The following is a 27130-nucleotide window of genomic DNA, read 5'->3' on the forward strand; positions in this document are numbered from 1 at the left end:
TATATATATATATATATATATATATATATATTATAGGTAGTAGGCTGGTAGACAGCAACCACCCAGGGAGGTACTACCGTCCTGCCAAGTGAGTGTAAAACGAAAGCCTGTAATTGTTTTACATGATGGTAGGGTTGCTGGTGTCCTTTTTCCTGTCTCATGAACATGCAAGATTTCAGGTACGTCTTGCTACTTCTACTTACACTTAGGTCACACTACACATACATGTACAAGCGTATATATACATACCCCTCTGGGTTTTCTTCTATTTTCTTTCTAGTTCTTGTTCTTGTTTATTTCCTCTTATCTCCATGGGGAAATGGAACAGAATTCTTCCTCCGTAAGCCATGCGTGTTGTAAGAGGCAACTAAAATGTCCGGAGCAAGAGGCTAGTAACCCCTTCTCCTGTGTATATTACTAAATGTAAAAGGAGAAACTTTCGTTTTTCCTTTTGGGCCACCCCGCCTCGGTGGGGTACGGCCGGTTTGTTGAAAGAAGAAGAATATATATATGTATATATATATCCATGGGGAACTGGAACAGAATTCTTCCTCCGTAAGCCATGCATGTCGTAAGAGGCGACTAAAATGCCGGGAGCAAGGGGCTAGTAACCCCTTCTCCTGTATATATTACTAAATTTAAAAGGAGAAACTTTAGTTTTTCGTTTTGGGCCACCCCACCTCAGTGGGACACAGCTGGTACATTGAAAGAAAAAATATATATATTTTTCAACAAACCAGCCATATCCCACCAAGGCAGGGTGGCCCAGAAAGAAAAATGAAAGTTTCTCTTTTTAAATTTAGTAATTTATACAGGAGAAGGGGTTACTAGCCCTTTGCTCCTGGCATTTTAGTTGCCTCTTACAACATGCATGGCTTACAGAGGAAGAATTCTGTTCCACTTCCCCATGGAGTTAAGAGGAAATAAACAAGAACTAGAAAGAAAATAAAAGAAAACCCAGAGAGGTGTGTATATATATGCTTGTACATGTATGTGTAGTGTGACCTAAGTGTAAGTAGAAGTAGCAAGACGTACCTGAAATATTGCATGTTCATGAGACAGACAAAAGACACCAGCAATCCTACCATCATGTAACATAATTACAGGCTTTCGTTTTACACTCACTTGGCAGGACGGTAGTACCTCCCAAGTGAGTGTAAAATGGAAACCTGTAATTGTTTTACATGATGGTAGGATTGCTGGTGTCTTTTTTTTCTGTCTCATAAACATGCAAGATTTCAGGTACATCTTGCTACTTCTACTTACGCTTAGGTCACACTACACAGACGTGTACAAGCATATATATACACACCCCTCTGGGTTTTCTTGTATTTTCTTTTTAGTTCTTGTTCTTGTTTATTTCCTCTTATCTCCATCTGGAAGTGAAACAGAATTCTTCCTCCGTACGCCATGCGTGTTGTAAGAGGCGACTAAAATGCCAGGAGCAAAGGGCTAGTAACCCCTTCTCCTGTATAAATTACTAAACTTAAAAAGAGAAACTTGCTTTTCTTTTTGGGCCACCCTGCCTCGGTGGGATACGGCCAGTTTGTTGAAAGATATATATATATATATATATATATATATATATATATATATATATATATATATATATATATATATATATATATATATATATATATATATATATTATATATATATTATATATATATATATATATATTCTAGGTAGTAGGTTGGTAGACAGCAACCGCCCAGGGAGGTACAGTACTACTGTCCTGCCAAGTGAGTGTAAAACAAAAGCCTGTAATTGTTTTACATGATAGGATTGCTGGTGTCCTTTTTTTCTGTCTCATAAACATGCTACTTCTACTTACACTTAGGTCACACTACACATACATGTACAAGCATATATACACACCCCTCTGGGTTTTCTTTTTTCTTTCTAATTCTTGTTCTTATTTCCTCTTATCTCCATGGGGAAGTGGAACAGAATTCTCCCTCGATAAGCCATGTGTGTTGTAAAAGGAGAGTAAAATGCCAGGAGCAAGGGGCTAGTAACCCCTTCTCTTGTATAAATGACTAAATTTAAAGAGAAACTTTTGTTTTTCTTTTTGGGCCACCCTGCCTTGGTGGGATATGGCTGGTTTGTTGAAAGAAGAAGATATATACGTATATTCTCCATGGGGAAGTGGAACAGAATTCTTCCTCCGTAAGCCATGTGTGTTGTAAGAGGCGACTAAAATGCCAGGAACAAGGGGCTAGTAACCCCTTCTCTTGTATAAATTAATAAATTTAAAAAGACAAACTTTTGTTTTTCTTTTTGGGCCACCCTGCCTCGGTAGGATACGGCCGGTTTGTTGAAAGAAAGGATATATTTATATATATTTTTGCATGCACATAAGACAAGCCACAGGGAATGGAAATCTTCAACTCAAGGTACTTTCACACATCTCCATGTGTCATTAGGAGCTATGCAATGTTGCAAGAGTAGCAGCAGAAGAAATGAAGGGAAGTTTTCTCAGAGTGAGGCAGAGTGGTGACACTAGCAGCCAGCTCCACCTCATGCTTGAGAAATCTTCCTCACATTTTTTATGTTGATACCCTTGCAACATTGCATAGCTTCTGATGATGGAGATGTGTGAAAGTACCTGAGCTGAAGATTTCAAACCCCCATGGTTTGTCTTGCATTGTTAAGATCACCTGTCTGTGATTCGACACTGAACAGCAGTGCTCAGTATGACCTGGGTTGTGGCAACCCTTAACAACCATCCGTAGGAGAAGAAACCTGGAAATAAACTCCATCTGTCGAGAAGAACAACAACAAAGTGATCTGCATCTTCCTGTGTGTCTCTCCTGCAATTCATGATAAGAGGTGACCAAAATGAAGAAATTAAAAGAAACTGAAGTGCCTGTTGAAGCCTTCTTTTGGGGGAAGTGGAACCAAGACAGGGATCTTCCTCAAATACCTGCCACTCAGTTGCATGTGTCAAGACTACAAAGCTACAATATAAAAGACACTGTGGGAAACTGTCATAATACTTATTGTGTTTCATCAAATTATGTCACAGGTAGGGTGAAGAGGACAGACATAATTTTTAAAATTGTAACCCCATTCAAGTCAAAAACAAAAACAAAGAGGTGCTGTAAGAGAAAGTAAATGAATCTCAGAATAATGAAGAACAAGCAAGGGAGAAGGTGGATTTGCCAGCTATGATAGTAAACCAGGAAACATGCCTGAGGGTCCACAATAATGATATACATAATATTAATTAGACCCCCAAAGAGTAGAGCAGCAGTACAACCTTCACTGATCTTAAAAGAAATTGTAACTCCCCAACTAAAAATAAAACCCAAACTAAAATATGTTCCCTTGAAAATGAAACATTCAAGGAAGAGAAGCTACCTCAGAAAGACTAAGAAAAAATTAACAGATGGAGAGGTAAAGAAAATAAGGCGAACATTAATCAACAGGAAAAGAATGAAATAAAACAAGTAAAAAACTTAACCAAAGGTGAACAGGAAAAAGCTGATACGGTCAGTGAGAAACATAATGAATCTGAGAAAGACAAGATCTCTGTCTGCAGAAAAAGATCAAAGAGGGGAAGAAAGTCCTTGATGGTGATAAAGATGATGTTAGAAGAAAGCCTAGGAAAGAGAAAAAAGAAAATTTTCACAAGCCAAAGGACAGTATAGCAGAAAGGATAAGAAAAGTACACCTCCAAAGAAAAATGTTCCACAGAAGGGTATTAAGGAAAGCTTTAATGTTAATGTACAGAAACAGACAAAAAATAAGAGAGGAAAAGCCACAGTAGCTGAAGATGACAAGACTGTAGTTCGGAGAACTTGATCCCAGAGGAAAAGTTCTTGGTGTTAGATAAAAATAATAGTGATGAGGATTCTGTCCTAATTTGCATGTCAGATAGGAATGGTGATAATAACCCTGGCAATAGTGATGAGTCGTGGGTGTTGAAAAGCAGAAGTAATAATAACATCATTTTTTTTTTTAAACAAGTCAGCCGTCTCCCACCGAGGCAGGGTGACCCAAAAAGAAAGAAAATCCCCAAAAAGAAAATACTTTCATAATCATTCAACACTTTCACCTCGCTCACACATAATCACTGTTTTTGCAGAGGTGCTCAGAACACAACAGTTTAGAAGTATATACATATAAAGATACATAACATATCCCTCCAAACTGCTAATATCCCAAACCCCTCCTTTAGAGTGCAGGCACTGTACTTCCCATTTACAGGACTCAAGTCTGGCTATATAAAAATAACCGGTTTCCCTGAATCCCTTCACTAAATGTTACCCTGCTCACACTCCAACAGATCGTCAGGTCCCAAATACCATTCGTTTCCATTCACTCCTATTGAACACGCTCATGCATGCCTGCTGGAAGTCCAAGCCCCTCACCCACAAAACCTCCCTTACCCCTTCCTTCCAACCTTTTCAAGGACAACCCCTACCCCACCTTCCTTTCCCTACAGATTTAAATGCTTTCCACCCCACCTTCCTAATAATTTTATTAACTCCACACCTCCTAATTTCCACGCTCCGAATTTTCTGCATATTTACACCACACATTCCCCTTAGACAGGACATCTCCACTGCCTCCAACCACCACCTGGCTGCTGCATTCACAACCCAAGCTTCACACCCATATAAGAGTGTTGGTACTACTATACTTTCATATATTCCCTTCTTTGCCTCCACAGATAACGTTTTTTGTCTCCACATATACCTCAACACACCACTCGCCTTTTTTCCTTCATCAATTCTATGATTAACCTCATCCTTCGTAAATCCATCCGCCGACACGTCAACTCACAAGTATCTGAAAACATTCACTTCTTCCATACTACTCCTCCCCAATTTGATATCCAATTTTTCTTTATCAATCATTTGATACCCTCATCACCTTACTATGTTCACTTTCTACTTTCTACCTTTACACACACTCCTAAACTCATCCACTAACCTGCAATTTTTCTTTAGAATCTCCCATAAGCACAGTATCATCAGCAAAAAGCAACTGTGTCAATTCCCATTTTGTATTTGATTCCCCATAATTTAATCCCACCCCTCTCCTGAACACCCTAGCATTTACTTTTACAACCCCATCTATAAATATATTAAGCAACCATGGTGACATTACACATCCCTGTTTAAGACCTACTTTTACCGGGAAGTAGTCTCCTCTCTTCTACACACCCTAACCTGAGCCTCACTATCTTCATAAAAACTCTTTACAGCATTTAGTAACTTACCACCTATTCCATATACAGTGGAACCTCAAATATCGAACTTTCTTTGGTCCAGAAGGCTGTTCGAGTGCCTTCACCGAATGAATTTATTCCCATGAGGAATAATGTAAATTAGGTTAGTCCACTTCAGACCCTCAAAAATACACTTACATAATTGGTTGTGTTGGGAGCAGTTCGATTTTTGAGGTTCCACTGTACTTGCAACATCTGCCACATTGCTCCCCTATCCACTCTAGCATATGCCTTTTCTAAATCCATAAATGTAATAAAAACTTCCCTACCTTTAATCTAAATACTGTTCACATATATGTTTCAATGTAAACACATCTACACATCCCCTACCCACTCTGAAACCTGCTTCCTCATCCGCAATCCTACATTCTGTCTTACCTCTAATTCTTTCAATTATAACCTTACCGTACACTTTTCCTGGTATACTCAGTAAACTTATTCCTCTATAATTTTTACAATCTCTTTTGTCCCCCTTCCCATTATATAAAGGGACTATACATGCTCTCTGCCAATCCCTATGTACCTTCCCCTCTTTCATACATTTATTCAACAAAAATACCAACCACTCCAACACTATATCCTCCCCTGCTTTTAATATTTCTGTCATGATCCTGTCAGTTCCAGCTGCTTTACCCCCTTTCATTCTATGTAATGCCTCACGCACTTTCCCCACACTCACATCCTGTTCTTCTTCACTCCTAAAAGATGGTATACCTCCCTGGCCAGTGCATGAAATTACCGCTTCCCTTTCTTCGTCGACATTTAAAAGTTCCTCAAAATATTCTCCCCATCTACCCAAAACCTCCATCTCCCCATCTACTAACTCCCCTACTCTGTTTTTAACTGACAAATCCATTCATTCTCTAGGCTTTCTTAACTTGTTTAACTCACTCCAAAATTTATTCTTATTTTCATTAAAATTTCTTGACAGTGCCTCTCCCACTCTATCATCTGCTCTCCTTTTGCACTCTCTCACCACTCTCTTAATCTTTCTTTTACTCTCCATATACTCTACTCTTCTTATAACACTTCTGCTTTGTAAAAACCTCTCATAAGCTTAACTTTTTCTCTTTTATCACACCCTTTACTTCATCATTCCACCAATTACTCCTATTTCCTCCTGCACTCACCCTCCTATAACCACAAACTTCTGCCCCACATTCTAATACTGCATTTTTTAAAACTATTCCAACCTCTTCAAACCCCCCACTACTCATACTTGCACCAGCCCACCTTTCTGCCAATAGTTGCTTATATCTCACCCGAACTTCCTCCTCCCTTAGGTTATACACTTTCACCTCCCTCTTGCTTGTTGTTGCCATTTTCCTCTTTTTCCCATCTACCTCTTACTCTAACTGTAGCTACAACTAAATAATGATCCAATATATCAGTTGCCTCTCTATAAACGTGTACATCCTGGAGCCTACCCATCAACCTTTTATCCACCAATACATAACCTAACTCTACATCATACCTTGTATATTTCTTTATCTTCTTCATAAAATATGTATTACTTATTACCAAACCTCTTTCAACACATAGCCACATAGCTCAATTAAAGGCTCCCCATTTTCATTTACCCCTGGCACCCCAAATTTACCTACTACTCTCTCCACATTTTTTCCCACTTTAGCATTGAAATCCCCAACCACCATTACCCTCACACTTGGTTCAAAACTCCCCACGCATTCACTCAACATTTCCCAAAATCTCTCTCTGTCCTCTACACTTCTCTCTTCTCCAGGTGCATATGCGCTTACTATAACCCACTTTTCACATCCAACCTTTATTTTACTCCACATAATCATTGAATTAATACATTTATAGTCCCTCTTTTCCTGCCATAACTTATCCTTCAACATTATTGCTACTCCTTTAGCTCTAACTCTATTTGAAACCCCTGACCTAATACCATTAATTCTTCTCCACTGAAACTCTCCCACCCCCTTCAGCTTTGTTTCACTTAAAGCCAGGACATCCAGCTTCTTCTCATTCATAACATCCACAATCATCTCTTTCTTATCATTTGCACAACATCCATGCACATTCAGACTTCCCACTTTGACCATTTTCTTCTTCTTATTCTTTTTAGTAATTATTACAGGAAAAGGGGTTACTAGCCCATTGCTCCTGGCATTTTAGTTGAATTTTACAATACGCATGGCTTACGGAGGAAAGATTCTTATTCCACTTCCCCATGGATATAAAAGGAAAAGTAATAAGACCAAGAACTATTAAGATAAAATCTAAGAAAACTCAGATGAGTGTGTATAAATAAACATGTACATGTATGTGTAGTGTGACCTAAGTGTAAGTAGAAGTAGCAAGACGCACCTGTAATCTTGCATATTTATGAGACAGACAAAAGTCACCAGCAATCCTACCATCATGTAAAACAATTAATAACGTAATATGTAGAAGAAAACCTAGGAAGAAAGAGAGAAATTCAGAAAGCACTAACAAAGAAGAAAGATGGATAATAAAAGAAAACTGTACCAAAAGGAAAAAATGTTCAGAAGCAGGATACAAAACTGAACAGTAATGTTACTTCACAAAAACAGACTAAGAAAGCAAAGTCTACAAAAGCACTTCTGAACAGCAGACAAAAAGGCCAATAAAGTCAATGGCAAAGAAATTACAAAGGAAAATCCCAAACTTGAAGATACTGAAGTAACTGTAAAGCGAGCCACACTCAAATACCTGCTACAGAGAGAAGAATATTTGAAGGCTAAGGCAAAGGAAATTGAAGCAGAAGATGACTTTTTTTGATGGGGATGAGATATTTAAAAGAAAGAAAAATAAGCTAAGTAATCTTTGTCACATCCTCACATGATGACACCTTAATTATTGAGACTCCACGAAACAAGGGTAAAGAGATACCCAACACAATCACTGCTCCACAAACTGAGCTATTGGGTTGGCTGGCAGCTGAGACTCCCTCCACAGAGCCCTTCACACCATCCACAAGCTTCCCAGCAAGTATCTCTAAACCTGAACATCGAAAGGCTGCTCTGGAAGTCATGTTTCATCAGCAGCATCCCAATATGAGGAAACCACAAGGCATTAGGAAGGCCCTACATAAAAGCATGATTTCTGAAAGCTCTGCACTGGATACGAAAAAGAATCTTCTATTGCTTGAGCTTCCAAATTTTCCTGAAGCTCTTGATGCAAATGGAAACGACTCTAGCTTTGATGGTTATTTCAACATGTCTAATGATGGAATGCACACTGAATAAAACCATTACGATCCATGGTATTAAAGGTAGATACAAGATGAGATTGGGCAGCCTGCAGTTTTTTCACCAGGAGTTCTCAACATCACATATGTGATTCCTTTTTAGACTTAGCATATTGCAAAATAAACAAATTATGCAATGGAATTCTCCCTTCGTTTTCAGTTCAGTATTGTGATATGTACTGTACTGTGAATCAGTTCCAATATTTTATGTAGGTAATAGGTTGGTAGACAGCAACCACCCAGGGAGGTACTACGGTCCTACCAGGTGAGTGTAAAACAGAAGCCTGTATTTGTTTTGCATGGTGGTAGGACTGCTCGTGTCATTTTTCTGTCTCATAAACATGCAAGATTTCAGGTACGTCTTGTTACTTCTACTTACACTTTGGCCACACTACACATGCATGTAAATGTTTAAGTATACAGTAGGGTCCCATTTTCTGGCGTTTCAACTTATGGCGTTCCACTAATACGGCGATCTCAAATTATGACCAAAACTTTCTATACGGCAAGCGGTCTTTCAAATACGGCACGCGCCACCCGGTTTGTTTACATTCTCCATGAGCACATCTCTATTATGTAATAATAATCACTCTTGGGCACATTAAATGTCTAATTTTATGTCAATATAGACATTATCTTTAATTCATCTATGATATTTTCTTCAAAATTATACAAGAAACACATTACATAGCATATACACATGCTGTTTATATGCTATGGGGGTGTGGTTGCCAGGCGGAGGAAAAACATTATGTAACACTAATAATAATCACTCTTGGGCACATTAAATGTCTTATTTTACGTTAATATAGACATTTTCATTAATCCATCTATGATATAAGAAACACGTTACATAGCATATAAACATTTTATGTTTATATACTATGGAGGTGTGGTAGCTGGATGGAGGGTAAACATTGTGTCACTCCCCTTAATACGCAACACTTTTGTTTACAATTCTCGGCATAAATTATTACTTCTCCCTTTGTTTATGATGGCATCTAAAGGTAGTTGTTAGAAACGATTAAACTCGGTGAACATGGCATATCAATGGTAATAATATGGCTCTGGGCTACATTAAATATCATTTAGCTATGTAGGTAGGTGTAGGTATGTAGCCCAGGTGGACTACATACCTACATTATTATTATAACTGATAATTATACGTATGTGTACCTTTACCTAAGTATGCCTTCACTCAGGGTGTCATTTCTTCTAAAAATAATGTTACATGAGAATAGGAGTGTTTCTCTTTATTTATTCTACTGTATCAACGTGGAGACAACTTGTACATAATGTAAAGTGACGAAAACCAGACGCATTTGCCTGGTTTTTTTACATTACGTGTGGGTGGGATGGGGAGGGCTGCCCTGGCTGGCTGCCCATACTTCCCAAACCTGACTTCCTACAAATAAAACTCACCTCTCACCATATATTAAGACTACGTACAGATATTTCAAGGTAATTAATGAATGTGCTGTATATGTACTTTATCACTCTGGGGAGCTTTAAATAAATATCATAGTACAGTGGACCCCCGCATAACGATCACCTCCGAATGCGACCAATTATGTAAGTTTATTTATGTAAGCGCGTTTGTACGTGTATGTTTGGGGGTGTGAAATGGACTAATCTACTTCACAATATTCCTTATGGGAACAAATTCGGTCAGTACTGGTACCTGAACATACTTCTGGAGTGAAAAAATATTGTTAAGCGGGGGTCCACTGTATATTACGTGTGGGTGGGGTGGGGATGGCTTCCCTAGATGGTTGCCCATACTTCCCAAACCTGACTTTCTACAAATAAAACTCACCTCACCCTACATTAAGACTACAAATATTTTAAGGTAATTACTGAATGTACTGTATATATATTTTATTGCTCTGAGGAGCTTTAATTAAATGTAGTATATTACGTGGGTGGGGTGGGCTGACCTGGCTGGCTACCATACCTCCCAAACCTGACTTTCTACAAATTAAACTTGCCTCTCACCCTACATTAAGACTACAAATATTTTAAGGTAAGTAATGGGTGTACTGTGTGTGTATTATACATTTATATGCATTTATAAGTGGAAAATATGGCGTTCTGCTTTATGGCGATGTCTGCATTCTGGCAGAAGCCTGGAACCTAACCTGCCGTTTAAGTGGGGCCCTACTGTACACACTCATCTGAGTTTTCTTTGATTTTATCTTAATAATTCATTGTCTTATTTCTTTTCCTTTCAAATCCATGGGGAAGTGGAATAAGAATCTTTCTTCTGTAAGCCATGCGTGTTGTAAAAGTCAACTAAAATGCCAGGAGCAGTGGGCTAGTAACCCCTTTTCCTGTATAGCCTACTAAAAAGAAAAAGAAGAAAACTGTCAAAGTTGGATATAAAAATGTGTGTGGTTGTAGTGCGAATGATAAAAAAGATGATTGTAGATGCTATAAATGAAAAGAAGGTGGATGTCCTGGCTTTAAGCGAAACAAAGCTGAAGGGGGTAGGAGTTTCAGTGAGGAGAAATAAATGGGATTAGGTCAGAGGTTTCTAATAGAGTTAGAGCTAAGGAAGAAGTAGCAATAACATTGAAGGATAAGTTATGGCAGGAAAAGAGGGAATATAAATGTATAAATTCAAGGATTATGTGGAGTAAAATAAGGATTGGATATGAAAAGTGGGTTATAGTAAGTGTGTTAGGTAAGACACATATGCAACAGTTAGGTATCTTTATTTCGAAACGTTTCGCCTACACAGTAGGCTTCTTCAGTCGAGTACAGAAAGGTTGATAGAAGCAGAAGATACTTGAAGACGATGTAATCAGTCCATCACCCTTAAAGTTTTGAGGTGGTCAGTCCCTCAGTCTGGAGAAGAGCATTGTTCCATTGTCTGAAACAATATGAAGTTGAAGTGACAGAATGGGGCCTTTATATAGTGCCAGGAGGTGAGACGTAGGTTGCTTTGGGAGGGCAGGTCCTTCTCAAACCCAGCCGTTCTCACTAGTAGAGAGAGAACGGCTGGGTTTGAGAAGGACCTGCCCTCCCAAAGCAACCTACGTCTCACCTCCTGGCACTATATAAAGGCCCCATTCTGTCACTTCAACTTCATATTGTTTCAGACAATGGAACAATGCTCTTCTCCAGACTGAGGGACTGACCACCTCAAAACTTTAAGGGTGATGTCCTGATTACATCGTCTTCAAGTATCTTCTGCTTCTATCAACCTTTCTGTACTCGACTGAAGAAGCCTACTGTGTAGGCGAAACGTTTCGAAATAAAGATACCTAACTGTTGCATATGTGTCTTACCTAACAATCTGTCGGTATTTCATACCATTTTTAGGGTTATAGTAAGTGTTTATGCACCTTAAGAAGAGAGAAGTGTAGAGGAAAGAGAGAGAGAGAGAGAGAGAGAGAGATTTTGGGAAATGTTGAGTGAGTGCATGGGGAGTTTTAAACCAAGTGAGAGAGTACTTGTAGTTGGGGATCTTAATGCTAAAGTGGGCAAAAATGTTGTGGAGGGAGTAGTATGTAAATTTGGGGTCCCAGGGGTAAATGAAAATGGGGAGCCTTTAATTGAGCTATGTGTAGAAAGAGGTTTGGTTATAAGTAATACATATTTTATGAAAAAGAGGATAAATAAGTATACAAGGTATGATACAGCATGTAATGAAAGTAGTTTGTTAGGTTATGTATTGGTGGATAAAAGGTTGATGGGTAGGCTGTAGGATGTACATGTTTATAGAGGGGCAACGGATATATCAGATCATTACTTAGTTGTAGCTACAGTTAGAGTAAAAGGCAGATGGGACGAAAGGAAAATGGAAACAACAAGAGAGAGGTGGAAGTGTATAAACTATGGGAGGAGGAAGTTAGGGTGAAATATAAGCAACTAATGGCAGAAAGGTGGGCTAGTGCAAGTATGGGTAGTGGGGGGGGACCTGAAGAGAGATGGGATAATTTTAAAAATGCAGTAGTGGGGCAGAAGTTTGTGGTTATAGGAGGGTGGGTGCAGGAGGAAAGAGGGGTGATTGGTGGAATGAAGTAAATGTTGTGATAAGAGTGAAAAGGTAGCTTACCGAGAGGTTTTTACAAAGAAGTGATATAAGAAGGGCAGAGTATATGGAGAGTAAAAGAAAGGTGAAGAGAGTGGTGAGAGAGTGCAAAAGGAGAGCAAATGATAGAGTGGGAGAGGCACTGTCAAGAAATTTTGCTAAGAATAAGAAAAAATTTTGGAGCGAGATAAACAGGTTAAGAAAGCCTAGGGAACGAATGGATTTGTCAGTTAAAAACAGAATAGGGAAGTTATTAAATGGGGAGCTGGAGGTACTGGGTAGATGGTGGGAATATTTTGAGAAACTTTTAAATGTCGATGAAGAAAGGGAGGCAGAAATTTCAAGCACTGGCCAGGGAGATATAACATCTTTTCAAAGCGAAGAAGAGCAGGATGTGGGTGTGGGGAAAGTGCATGAGGCATTACGTAGAATGAAAGGGGGTAAAGCAGCTAGAACTGACAGGATCATGACAGAAATGTTAAAAGCAGGGGAGGATATAGTGTTGGAGTGGTTGGTATTTTTGTTTAATAAATGTATGAAAGAGGGGAAGGTACTTAGGGATTGGCAGAGAGCGTGTACAGATCCTTTATATAAAGGGAAGGGGGACAAGTTTACCGAGTTTACCAGGAAAACTGTATGGTAGGGTTATTACTGAAAGAATTAGAGGTAAGACAGAGAGCAGGATTGCAGATGAGCAAGGAGGCTTTAGAGTAGGTAGAGGATGTGTAGATCAAGTGTTTACATTGAAGCATATATGTGAAAGTATTCAGATACAGGTAGGGAAGTTTTCATTGCATTTATGGATTTAGAAAAGGCATATGACAGAGTGGATAGGGGAGCAATGTGGCAGATGTTGCAAGTATATGGAATAGGTAGTAAGTTATTAAATGCTGTAGAGAGTTTTTATGAGGATAGTGTGGCTCAGGTTAGGGTGTGTAGGAGAGAGAGATTACTTCCTGGTAAAAGTAGGTCTTAGACAGGTGTGTGTAATGTCACCATCATTGTTTAACATTTTTATAGATGGGGTTGTAAAAGAAGTAAATGCTAGGTTGTTGGGGAGAGGGGTGGGATTAAATTATTGAAGGAAGTATGGAGTTACTAAAAGTATTAGTCAGAGGGGTTGTTGAGGTGGTTTGGTCATTTAGAGAGAACTGAACAAAGTAGAATGACTTGTAGGGCGTATTAATCTTTAGGGGAAGGAAGGCAGGGTAGGGGGTCATCCTTGAAAAGGTTGGGGGGAGTAAATTATTATTATTATAATCAAAAAGAAGCGCTAAGCCACAAGGATTATACAGTGGGGGGAGTAAAGGTTTTGTGGGCAAGGGGCTTAGGCTTCCAGCAAGCATGTGTGAGCATGTTAGATATTAGTGAATGGAGACGAATGGTTTTTGGGACCTGACGAGCTGTTGGAGTGTGAGCCAGGTAATATTTTGTGAAGGGATTCAGGGAAACCGGTTAGCTGGATTTGAGTCCTGGAAATGGGGAGGGGTTTGGGATATTGGCAGTTTGAAGTGACTATCTAAACTGTCATATCCAGGTGCCTCTGCAAAGACAGTGATTATGTATGAGTGATGGTGAAAGTGTAGAATGATAATGACAGCTTTTGTTTCTTTTTGAGTTTTTCTTTCTTTTTGGGTGACCCTGCCTCGGTGGGAAACTGCTGATGTGTTAAAAAAAAATATACATACATACATACATGGTGTGTGTGTGTGTGTGTGTGTTTTTTTTTTTTTAAGCCAAACTTAGCTTATCCAGCAAGCACGATTTTGCCAAACAAGCCGGGTGTAAATTAACTTTTGTAATATCTCAGTTTAAAACTAGTTTGATCACAAAATTAATATACATCATTGCTTAAATAACTAAATTTAGTCTGACCTTAGGTTGGATAGGATTAACCTACATTACATACAAGGTTAGGTTAGATTGTTAGTTTTCGTGTAAAATTAAAAATTTGCATACCAGTTAATTCATGTGAAAATATGTCAATGCATTAGATAAAATTAAATAAAAATTGTTTTAAAAGCAGTTCAGCTTGTTTGACCAACTTGGCTTATTACACACGACATATATACACATACAGTTTAAAATCACAATTGTCAAATTTTGCCTAATATATAATTTATACAGTAGTCTTAAAAATTTCCTTTACATATAAAATTTCAATTTTGCAGAATAGAACGAAGTGTACGGCTGGCTTTGCAGCTTTAGAGTAGAATACCTAACACTGCTGTGTGTGTGATACAATGAAGGGTTGATTCATGATGTGAAGGAACAATTATTTACAGGGATGGTGCCAAACAGGGGCCACAAGTCTCTCTCTTCAGCCACACTTTTGACACTGAGGTATTGGTGACTGTACTGCCACAGGCCCATCACAGAGCTTAAATTTTGGTCCTGAATACCAAATGAATGTCCGTGTATCAGCCGCAATACACTGGTATAAACTCTGGGGTACTCCATTATAGTACTTTCTCATGTAAGAAAGCATGGTGTACATACGAGGGTGGGCGTGTGCAGCACAGCATGTGGGCATGGGTATCTAGGGTTGCAGTGGGTCATGTGACGCTCACCATGGTAGGATGGGAGGAGTCTTGAGACCCAGCTTCGGGTTTGTTGCTAGCACACTGGCCAGTCAACTGATTCACACTAAGAGGATTATTGATGTCACGAGGATTTGTGCCCACTGGGGGCCGTTGAGGATGTGGTATCTGGGGAACTTGGTTCATCTGTATAGGGGGTACCTCCCCCGGCGTTAATGGGGAAGCCAATGAGGCTGGTGATGGCATTAGCAAGGAGGGCGGCCCTGACGGAGATGCCAAGGAAGGCCCAGGCGAGGGCATCAGACTCGAGGATGCAGGGGAGGTGGCGGTGTGGTCTCCTGCCATTGCAGTGGAGGGAGATGACAAGTCTTGCAGATCATCATCATCGTCACTTTCCTGCGAGGCATCTACACTGTCGGCTGACCCAGGTGCCATGTCCTCGCCTTCCTCTCCTTCCATATATCGAATACATTTCTTCTTTCGCCTGCAAGAAACAAAATATGGTAAAGTATTTCTAAGTGATTTATTTTGAGTAAATCAATAAAAGATACATGCTTCGTATTAACATAACAAAATGTCTACTCATGCAGCTACTGCCCACATCCTGTAAAAAAAAATATATATAACATGCATCAAAAGCAAAAAAATAAAAAAAATCAAGTGGCTGAAACACTACAAATTCTTTTTATTCTGGTTGGTTAGTACATTAGTAAAAGAAAAAATTATATAATTAATGGAAATTGTGTTACCTTTGTACATATAAACATGCATAACAATGGATAATACAAACAAAACAAAACCTGTAAAATAAAAACAAGATGAATCACTACAAGACACTCACGTGATTATTCTGCTTGTGATGGATATTGAATTGCCAAATAACAAGGCCCCTAATAATGAGAAAAGCATTGCCCTTGCCTAAAGGTTCAAGATCCGTCACAGCAGTTCACAGCACAGTGAAGAGACTCACAGACTAGAGATTAACATAGGTAGGTTCAGAAGGAGAGGAGACACCACTGCTGCTGCCGTTGTTGTTGTTGGTGTTGCTGTTGTTGGTTGTGCTGCTGCTGCTGCTGCTGCTGGTGCTGGTACTTAAGTTAACGATGGAGTGTATGGGGGTACCTGGTGCGGGGCTGTAGCTAGGGCCCCCCGTGCCTACTTGGGAAGCTGCTGAGGGAGCCAGAGAGGTCAAAGTTGCAGGGCTAGCACCCTGAGTTAGTGAGACAATGACTGCCCCAGAAGTGGCTGCAGCAGCAGCTGCTGCAGCAGCCACACCCCCAGAGGCTCCAGCAGCCCCCAGCAGGGAAGAGGGGACCCCAGGGAGGCCTGCCCCCGATGCTAGCGACACCGCAGGGCTGCGGGCCCGGGAGAGAGACCAAGGTTAGAGACTAAGGGGCACCACCATCACCATACACACTGCCCTGGCTCAGAGCCTCACCACCACCTGACTGCCATTGAACCCTGCACCAGTGATCAGAAAATGTGTCAGTTCAAGGGTTAGCCATGCCTCGATGCACCTGCAGCTATACACATGCTGGGTGCACAGAGATGTTAATAGTGGCACATTTGCCCCTTCAGTCAGACTAACTTTGGTCTTGGGCACTCAAGCAAAAGTTCTCACCAATATACTTTGGGGACTATGATTTAAGGTTAAGATGAGGGGAAAAGACACATTTTCTGATGCTGTTGAAGAATATGAGTTTCAGAGAGGACGACAATGGGACAGAGTGGAGGGCGTGCGAGCGTGGGTGAGACCAGGGAACAGTGGGAGGGCAATAAACCCATACTGAGTCCCCTCTCTGATACTGCTCACAGCCATTCTCACACACCCACCACAATTTTTAAGGCAAAAACATCTAATGGCACACAAATATGGAACAGTGAGACCTTTTGCCAGGGTCCCTTTCACTCCTCAAGTGACTTATCATCCAAGATTTTTGCTTAAAGATTTGATATTACTGACTGTTTGTGAATCTAAACTGCTCTTCAGTATTCCACACATTTTCAATGGCAAAATTTTGAGAAACATACATACGCATTAACGAAGTGGCAGTTATAAATAAAAATGACAAATTGAAACACTCTTGGATGATAATTCCCCACTCATACACCCATCTACAAATATACTTATCCTAAGTGTTAGATAATAAGATACCAATGCATGCACATTCATGAATTACATCCACATAGAAGTGGGAAAAGCTTGTTTTGGAATAAGCACTGAAGCACATTCATAACTCAAATTGCAAGGTGAACAGGTAACAGCAAGTGTGTGTTAAGTCGAGTCAGAATCTTCATTTTATTTCATATCTTGTCGACATAAAATAAGAATTATTGACATGGACTTTAACACTCTCCTGCAGCACAACCTTCAGATGTGGGACAGCAAATGCATGGCTTAAAACTTAAACACTGTTGTCAAGTAATGCTTTTAAGAGATTTTTCTTTACAAAGGAAAAAAAAAATTGACAGCAATATTACCCAAATTCATGCTAGTATGTTGTATGAGCAAAGTAATTCACAAAGAGGAAGGCGCAGGATGAAGGAAAACAGATGATAAACATAAGAGAAATAAGTAAAAGGGAAGAAAAGAGATTACATAAAAAAACTGTAGAAGATATTAACAAAATCTTGTGTTAAGACAACATAAAAATATAACAAATGAACATAGAATGTTAAACGCACTATTCAAATTTACAGGATGCAACAAAATCATACAGATTAATACTATCAATACGTCTAAAAACACTAGCCCTTTCAGACATCAGATAGAATGTTTATCTTGACAAATTAGTATCTGCAAGAAACACTATCTCTATTTATTTACTGCTAATAAGAGTTTGAAATACAAAATAATGTACAATACATTTTGCATGATACAAGATAAGAAATTTGTATCTGACTACATTTTTGTGAATACAGTGATGATTCCTATCTGATGTGCATGAACAAAGCTTTATTACAAGGGCAAAATAAGACAAAAAAAATTACAGGAAACAGTATTCTTTTTTATAAAATAAAGGATTGCTGGTGACAAAATACTAAGTGAACATTTAAAATCCACAAAGCACTGGACTAGTGACTGTATACTGCATGGAGCAATGCTCAGTAACTCCTAAATATTATACCCATGTGGAAACCACTATTATTTGTGACTAGTATATACCGGAATTTTTTAAAAATAAAATCCTCAATTCTGTTCTTGTGTACAAGTTAACCCTAGTATTTGAATAGAAGAACTCTATAATTAAAGTGTTCTGGGTAGTGACCTGAAATACTATATGTTAAAAATATACACTGACAGTCACTCATTACGACTCGAGTTCGTATATTAACAAGCTGAGAATGCGCATACAATGATTATGATGTGCATGTAGGTACAAAATACCTGAATTTCTTTTAAGAATTACAAAAAATAAAAAAAATCATAAAAATTAAGTGGAAACCAGCCCCTAACAGTGTTGGAATTACTATCCCAGTTGTGTGTGTATACTGCACTGCACATATGCACTAATTAAATAACATATAAATATATCTTCTTTCAACAAACCGACCATATCCCACCGAAGCAGGGTGGCCCAAAAAGAAAAACAAGTTTCTCTTTTTAACTTTAGTAATGTATACAGGAGAAGCAGTTACTAACCCCTTGCTCCTGGCATTTTAATTGCCTCTTATGACACGCATAGATATGTGTGTGTGTGTGTGTGTGTGTATATATATATATATATATATATATATATATATATATATATACACACACACACGCACACACACACACGCACACACAAGCACACACACACACGCACACACACGCACACACACGCACACACACACACACACACACACACACACACACACACATAATGTCATGCCTAATAAGCCAAACTGTCCAGTTTGCTCTATTTGGCAAGAGTTCACTTTGCCGAATAAGTATTTGTTTTTGCCATAAATCAGCGGAAATCAATTTGAGCATAAGGAAAAATATATATATCGTAGCTTTAATGTAATATTAAATATATTTAAGTTAACCAATGATATATACAGCAGAATTAGCTAAAAAAAAAAACTGTTAATTTTAGGGAGGTTAGGCGAGGTTTCTAAGTTAGTTTTGGTCCAAAAATAAAAATCATTATATCATTGTTCAACAAAATTAGCAATCAATCTGTAAAAAAAAATTTGGGGAAAGTTTAATTATTAAGGGAGTTCAGCCTATCTGGCAAGTTCAGCTATTTAGTGCGCAAGCTGCTGCTCAACCCAAACTTGCCAAATTTTTTTACAATCTATATTTTCATTGATAATGATGTAAAAATTAAAATTTTTGACAAACCCTAGCTTAGAAATCTCACATAACCTAACTGATACTAAATTAACCCTTTGAGGGTCCGTGCCGTAGATCTACGGCTATATGTTGAGGGTCCAAACCGTAGATCTACACCATGAGCTCAGCTCACTCTGATAAGCTGTGAGTGGTAAATTTGGGCCTAGATATGAGAGAACACATCTATGTGGTATGTGTGCACCACAAAACAAATCCTGCAGTACACAGTGCATAATGAGAGAAAAAAAAAACTGAGACTGTAATTTTTGATTAAAACAGCAACTTTACAGTGTTTTTATATGTTTTTTGTATGTTTTCTTGGTCTCATTTGATAGAATGGAAGATATATTACAGAAATATAGATGATTTTAATTGGTTTTAGTAATGGAAATAGGTTGAAACTGAGCTCAAAATAGAAGAAATGTTAAATTTTTACCGATGTTCAAGAGTAAACAAATGATTCCACACGTCCAATACACACCAGATGGTGGGTCTAATATACGTTCACAAATGTGGTGATATTATTTATACAATTATTACAGTATTGCATAACAGTAAATCTTCTATTTTTTTGGTTTGAATAAAAATTCATTATGTGAATAAAAAATCAAAATGGAATTCATTTGTAAAGCCTGAAAACATAACTAATGAACAGAGGAAATGTTAGTTTAGTTCCAGGAATGCCCGCATTGTTTATTCTGGACCCTATTTTGAAATTAGAATATTTTGAACTTTGCATTAAATTGGCCAAATTACCAATTTCTGATCACTTTATTTTGTAGTTGAAACAGTTGACTTGGCGATTTCTTGTGCTCAATCGATAGAATAGAAGTAATACCCAGTGAAATAGCTAAGAATTTGGTCGACTGGAGTAAAATAATTGGCCTAAAATGGGAGTCAAAGTCAGCAAAATCGCCGATGTGTAAATATCGCTGACACATCAAAATTCGCGACAGCATAATTTCGTCAATTTTCCATCAAATTTCGTACTCTTTGTTTTATTACCTTCCGAAAAAGATTCTCTACCATTTCATAAGAAAAAATAACAAAATTATTTTTTGAAAATTCTTGGACACTGGTGCGCACTTTGAGATTTGGCCTTTTGACCCTGAAAGGGTTAATGCAATTTTTTAATAAAATTCTGCTAAATATATCACAGATTAGTTTAAAAATATTTAATATTACTTGAAATAAACAAGTTTTTTTATTTTCCTTATGTTCAAATTGATTTTTGCACATTTATGGCATAAACAAATTTTTCCTCTGCTTATTTGGCAGAAAAGACCCTTTTTTTGGGGGGCCTAACTCACTGGTTTTGCTTATTTGGCACAACAAATACACGCACATGCACACGCTTGTGCACATACACACACACACACACACACACACATATATGTATATATTCATTTATTTAGTGGTATTGCACTTTGCTACAACACACACACACAGTCACTCCAGAAAGTGAAAGTCAGCGATCCTTCATTAGACCAAAATAAAGGAAACAGGCAAAAATTCAAGGTTCTTAGGACTTTGCCATATACTATACTTAAATATATACAGGTTATCAAACATAACATTACAGTAAAACCTCTCATTAACACATTTTAGACAAAAATTGGCCTGACAATGCTCAACTTTTCCAACAAAATGGACAAAAGTGTGTAATTTCACATTTTAGTCGCTAATTTTCCCTGGACTTAGAACATTTTATATGGTTTTATTAGCATATTATGTAAAGTGCATTTAACAATGGCTTCTAAAGAAAGTGGTTGTGGTGCCAAGAAAAAATGTGGTTCTCAGAAATCTACGTCTTCTCAACCATCTACATTATTTTCGTTAGAAGAGCTTTACAGTTCCTCTGACTCAGAATAAAAGTTATACTGAGTCACCATTATCAATCACGGCAGTTTACACCTCGTCTGTCCACCAAGAAGAGTTACATAAAATTACTGTAAATTATATAAAGTACTATAAAATTACTATACAGTAGGGTACTGTGCTGTAGTATTGGTGTCTGGTTGTCTTCTGCATCAGCATATCAAGTCCACTACTTAAGACAACCTGGTGATCATGAAATGTTAATTTCACAATTCAAGTGTTGCTGAAAATTGGCATTATTGTACAACCCCTCTTTCCTATTAGTCCATTAATGAGAGGTTTTACTGTTATTCTGAGTCCAAAATGTGTTGATTTTAGTATTTTGTAATGCTAAAAGTCATAGACAGTTAAATTTTTGTGTTTGACAAACTTAGGGTAACTACAAAAAAAAAAAAAAGTGGCACCTTACATGAATTGTCTGCTAAGTGTCAGTATGCATGTAATTGTACATGTTATACTTTACAGGGTACATAAATATGCAAAATAAAATTCTACAAAGGAACAAAACTTTTGCCCTTTTGTATCGTTACAGCACCTTTTGTATAGTTAATGCACCTATTATGAAAACAGTTTGCTAATAATGTATTTCTTTCATTTGTTTTCCATTTTTTATACTATTTAAACAAAATTGAGTGTGTTTGGTCTATTGTAGTGACAGAGGGAGTTGGATACAATAAACACAACATGCATTTTTACTACAAAAAACAAAATATTCTTTGTTAACACTGTATACAACACATATGTGTTTGTAAATACAGGATACTCATATTGCAACAAAGAATATATAAGTTCAATACTACATAACAGTTGAGAGAAAATGGCAAGAGTTGGATATACATTTATACAATAGGACAGATACATTAAATTCGAGCAGCTTGACAAAGACCGAAGACAAGACAATAATATTTTTTATGGAGTTTAATCTTTATATAAAACTGAACACTGATGACCCACAAAACACAAACATTCTATAGGGTTAAGCACATGACAGATGGTTACAATATCAAATATTTTAGTTTACCACCTATGCTAAAATATAAGATGAAATTAACTGTAGTTCAGGTGAGAGGTGAGACTCAGAGGTATGATGTTACTGATTGTTACATTATGTTAACTCATTGCTACACTATGTTAAACAATAGAGCTCAGGGCATATACGTTATAGAATTTCTACAAGAGTTTGTGTTAGTTTATTTCTTATAACACGCTGATTTTCAGTACAGATGTTAATAAGCATGAAAGAGTGCATAACATGGTAATCACATGTTAATAAGCCTACAACAAGGCTCATCATCTAGACACAATTTTCCAAGTGATGGCCTTCGACAAGAGAAAAGTCAATTTTGTTGATTTCACAAAAGAGAAGAGCAAAAGAAATTAGGATGAACTGGGAACACACACAAACAACATGTAAGGGTGGCAATATATTACTATTATTATGTACATGAGGAAGCTAAACCCATGGGGTCAAACAACACTTGTGGAATGGGAGACAATTAGGTTTGATATAAAGGAGGGGTATCTCCAAGGGTGCATCAAAGCACCCTTGAAAAAGGAGGAAAGCAATCTTACTAGACAATATGAAATAGACGTTTGTGGGGTATTTAGTGACTGATGAAGGTATATGCATGAGGAAAGGATTTTGGTGAGGAGGAAGGCATCTTGGCAGACCTAGCAAGGCTTTATCTAAACTAATAATCACCAGGGTTAATGTATCAGAGATGCTGTCCACACACTTTCTACGTTATATACTTGGGGATGCTCCAGACCCGTGATGATATAACTTCAAGTACAAAGCAACTATCACACAGAGAATAATGTAAATGTATTAGGTAATCAAGTAAAGCAACTTGAAGGGGAAAAAATTAAAAAAAAAAAAAAGGGGAGAAATAAATACAGCATATAAGGAAAATAATGAACAAAAGGGAAGGTAAAGGCATAAGCAAAGAAGAGGAAACAAAAGTATACCAGGCAAAAGAGCTATATAGGATGAAGCAAGCGACAGAGAGAGCAGAAATACGAGAGGAAAGAACTCCCAAGAGAAAACCAAATAAAGTAACGCAAGAAAGATAATAAAAAAGAGTTATCAGATGTGAAAACATAATTACAAAGAGATTGCAAAAGAAGGAATAAATGGTAATGAAAGGAGACAAAGGAAAATATACAAGAAAATGTGATATTAAAAAAAAATTGACAGCTAAAAATATATACTGTACAAAGAGCTCAAAAAGTTTTATGTCAAATGAATAAAAAAAAAAGTTAGGAATAGGAGGAAATTAAGTAAAACTGGAGAAGTGTAGGTGAAAAAAGGGATAAAGGAATAAAAGGGTCAAAAATGAATGAAGGTAATAGGTGGGGCAGGATTAAATAAACATAACAGGAGGGGGCGAGAATGAAGCAAATGTAAGGGATGGGAATGAATGGAATGGGAGAGGCAAGAATGAATGCAAGGTATGAGAGTATCGGGAATAAAGAGAAAGGTCGAGTTGGGCACAAATGGTGATGGGGGAAGGAATTTATAAAAAAGTAATTGAGGGAAATGGAAAGGCAGATTAGCAGAAGACTTGGCAGTCCATACCGATGCAGAGGGAGGGTGGGGGGTCAGAAAAGAGGGGCTAGAGGAGAGTGAAGCAAATTAACAAGTTCAATAGCAGCTTAATAGGTCAATAATTGAATTAATTCTCTTTGCAATGAGAAACCAAAAAATGTTTCTGCACACAAGTCCAATAACCCCCAACTATTGTTAAAGTATCCTTAAATAATACACAGATTCAAGGGACTGCCGAGATGCCTATTGTTGATAAATTGGATAATAAAATGATATGGAGAATAAGTGTGTAACAAGAACAAATAATAAAAGAAAACAGAATCTATAGAAAAGCCTCTTAAGAAAACTTGGGAAGGGAGGGGGAGAGAGAGAGAGAGAGAGAGAGAGAGAGAGAGAGAGAGAGAGAGAGAGAGAGAGAGAGAGAGAGAGAGAGAGAGAGAGAGAGAGAGAGAGAGAGAGAGAGAGAGAGAGAGAGAGAGAGAGAGAGTGAGTGTGAGTGTGAGTGTGTGTGTGTGTGTGTGTGTGTGTGTGTGTGTGTGTGTGTGTGTGTGTGTGTGTGTGTGTGTGTGTGTGTGTGTGTGTGTATGTGTGTATGTATGGACTGGAGAAAAAAAGGAAGGGGGGGGGGGAGTATGTAGTAGTGTATCTTGAAGGGTAGAGGTTGGGTGGCATCAAAGGTAAGGGGTTCTCACCTGCAAGGCTTGCACCACTGACTCTGCTGTTCCAAGCCGTACCTCGCCCGACACTTCTTCATATTTGCTGAGAACGAATATCACAATTAGACACCGCACACACTCACCACCACTCATATAAATATCACAGGAATGGCTAAATCATTTATATTCACAAACAATAAACATCTCAAAACATGCTAATAGGCACAGGATCAATAAATCTTAACAATAAAGATTGCATGCATTGAGAGCAATTTGATTGAGACAAAGCAGATTCAGACTTATTGTCATATTCATCTGCAGTGTTATTTTCATAACATCTTCATTTGACTCTCCCAGTGGCAATGCAGTGAAGCAATATGACAGTGACAAAACCAAATGATGGCATCAACCTGCCTGCTCAAAGATGCTACTGAAAATAACAGTGGAGATCCACGAGGCATGACTAATGCCAGCAAGAAGTAAACATTCAGCCTAGTTATATATGGAAAAAATATAATGGGTAATTGTAGTAATCAAAATAGCAGAAACATTCGGCAACAATCCAATTAAGCAACGTCAATTGATTAAGAAAAGAGAAATATGAATGTATATGCAAAACAGGCAGCAAAAAGACAAAAGCAAACATATAATAACATTCAAGTAAAAGTTTTACAATAATGAATAAGTTAAGAGTGAAGCTAATAAGTAAATTTTGGAGCCTTAAGTTGGGAGGCGGAGCGGGTGGTTTGGGAGGGCAATAGGCTTCCAGGAGGCTCCGTGTTCCACCCCCTGGCGAAGCTCCGCCATGCGTAGCTCCGCCAGAGGAAGGCGCCACCACCACCAGGGCACCGCTGCCACCCCAACACACCTCTCAACCCACCAATGTTTCGAACTGAGTTGCTTAAGAGGAAAGCCTTTTGTGTACGGCAGTTAGCTACCTCCATCTTGGGTTTTGTCACGGTTACGCTTCTTCTTTTTCCCCTGCGAGTAATTTTGACGTGAGGACCACCCTGGGTACATCTGCATGTGAAGCTGGCGCTCTTTGCGCGCCATTTCATAGTACTTGGCTTGTTCTTCGCGGCTTAGCGCATGCCACTGCAGGGAAAGTTAAATGAAGATTAGTGGTGGACAACCCACAGCGTCAGGGGTGGGACACCAGAAACCTGGTTGCTGCCTCGACTATACCTGGTACCACAACACAAACTGGTCCCACACTTGCTTCCTCACTCGACTCAATATATATTTGCCATGGTGAGTGAGGGTCGAAGCAGGGGGGACTTGTATTAGTCTTGTGACACTTGCTCCCGACACCAGCACTCAGTCTGGACCCACCCCTCACGCCGCAAAACATGTCATTTTTTCTTTACCTCCATCACCAGTCTTCTCTTTCTTTCTCTTCTTCTTTTTCATCATACCATAATTGTCGCGCGCGTTCCATCCTGGGTACATTTGCATGTGTAGTTGTCTCTCCCGTCTGGCCATCTCATAATATTTGGACTGCTCCTCTTTGCTAAGCGCGTGCCACTAGAGTAATATACTACAGTCAGCAACGGACACCCTCTTTTACATTATTATTATTATTATTATTATCGTCAATGTCCACAACCCATTCCTTCGGCACGAGGGGCCATGTTAATATTTTCACCTAGACCTGAGTCTAGTGGAGTAAAAATATGCGATTAACTTAGAGGCCCCAAACGCACCCCTTTAGTGACCTCGCAGACCAACACTACTTAACCACTACAACCATTAGGAGAGTAATGATCCATATTAAAAATACACTTATAAAACAGCCATAATATATATATATATATATATATATATATATATATATATATATATATATATATATATATATATATATATATATATATATATATATATATTTATTTAAACCAATATTAACGAAAGGCTAGAATCTGTACCATTGCGCCATGTCACCAGATGAAGAAATACATTACATAGCACCGTGATACTTCGTCTAGGTCTTTGTTAATAGGTGTTTAGTCTCATATATAATAAACAAATGTAAGGAATAATAAATAGAAAGACATGCAAACCAACCTTTCGTCCAAGTATTTGGTTGATGGCTGCACTTTCCTTCAGTGTACATTCTGCCACCACCTTAGCTCTCATCTCTTTCATATACAACATGAAGGCGTTCAGCGGCTTCTTGATGTGTGGCTTTTTGTCTGCAAAACCACTAGCCTCGTTACTGATGCGACCTCCCTCACTACAATCTCCTACATCACTTTCTTGCCCGGCATAAAGTTATCCTACACCTACCCAACCTCCCTCCATGTCAGTATATTGTTGTTACTTTTATAAAGCTAAATGTCTGCTGCTTCTTTATCTATGAAAAAAATATTACGATGATAATAATAATAATAATAATAATTATTATTATTAGTAGTAGCAGTAGTATCAACAGTATTATATTAATGTGTAACGATCATGTAATTGCAACCTACACTACGAAAGTTTCCTTTGCTAGCTCTGCCTTTATTACTTTAATATATGCATAGCCTACTCCAAACTTTCAAAAGCAGTACACTAATAACATTTACGATATTATTAATCACATATTAGTAAATATTGTTAATACACCAAAATATTCTATCGTTTCGTTGGAAAATATTTACCTGGCACTTGAAAGACGTTTCCGGGCGTCAACCCC

The 27130-nt window shown here is 38.2% G+C and overlaps 1 protein-coding gene across 1 annotated transcript in view; it reads right to left on the minus strand.

The window, feature by feature from the left end:
• Window positions 1-14174: 14174 nt before the first annotated feature.
• The window catches only part of LOC128694276 (protein pangolin, isoforms A/H/I/S), a 119686-nt gene continuing 106730 nt past the window's right edge, over window positions 14175-27130 (minus strand). Inside the window, exons 6-9 of the mRNA XM_053784335.2 lie at window positions 26518-26645; window positions 25392-25548; window positions 24490-24556; window positions 14175-15537 (exon numbers count right to left, since the gene is read on the minus strand). Coding sequence (XP_053640310.1) covers window positions 15069-15537; window positions 24490-24556; window positions 25392-25548; window positions 26518-26645 — 821 coding nt within the window. The 3' untranslated portion in view covers window positions 14175-15068. The remainder of the gene's footprint in view (window positions 15538-24489; window positions 24557-25391; window positions 25549-26517; window positions 26646-27130) is intronic.

This window comes from Cherax quadricarinatus, chromosome 43 (assembly GCF_038502225.1).
Source record: "Cherax quadricarinatus isolate ZL_2023a chromosome 43, ASM3850222v1, whole genome shotgun sequence".
NCBI lineage: Eukaryota > Metazoa > Arthropoda > Malacostraca > Decapoda > Parastacidae > Cherax > Cherax quadricarinatus.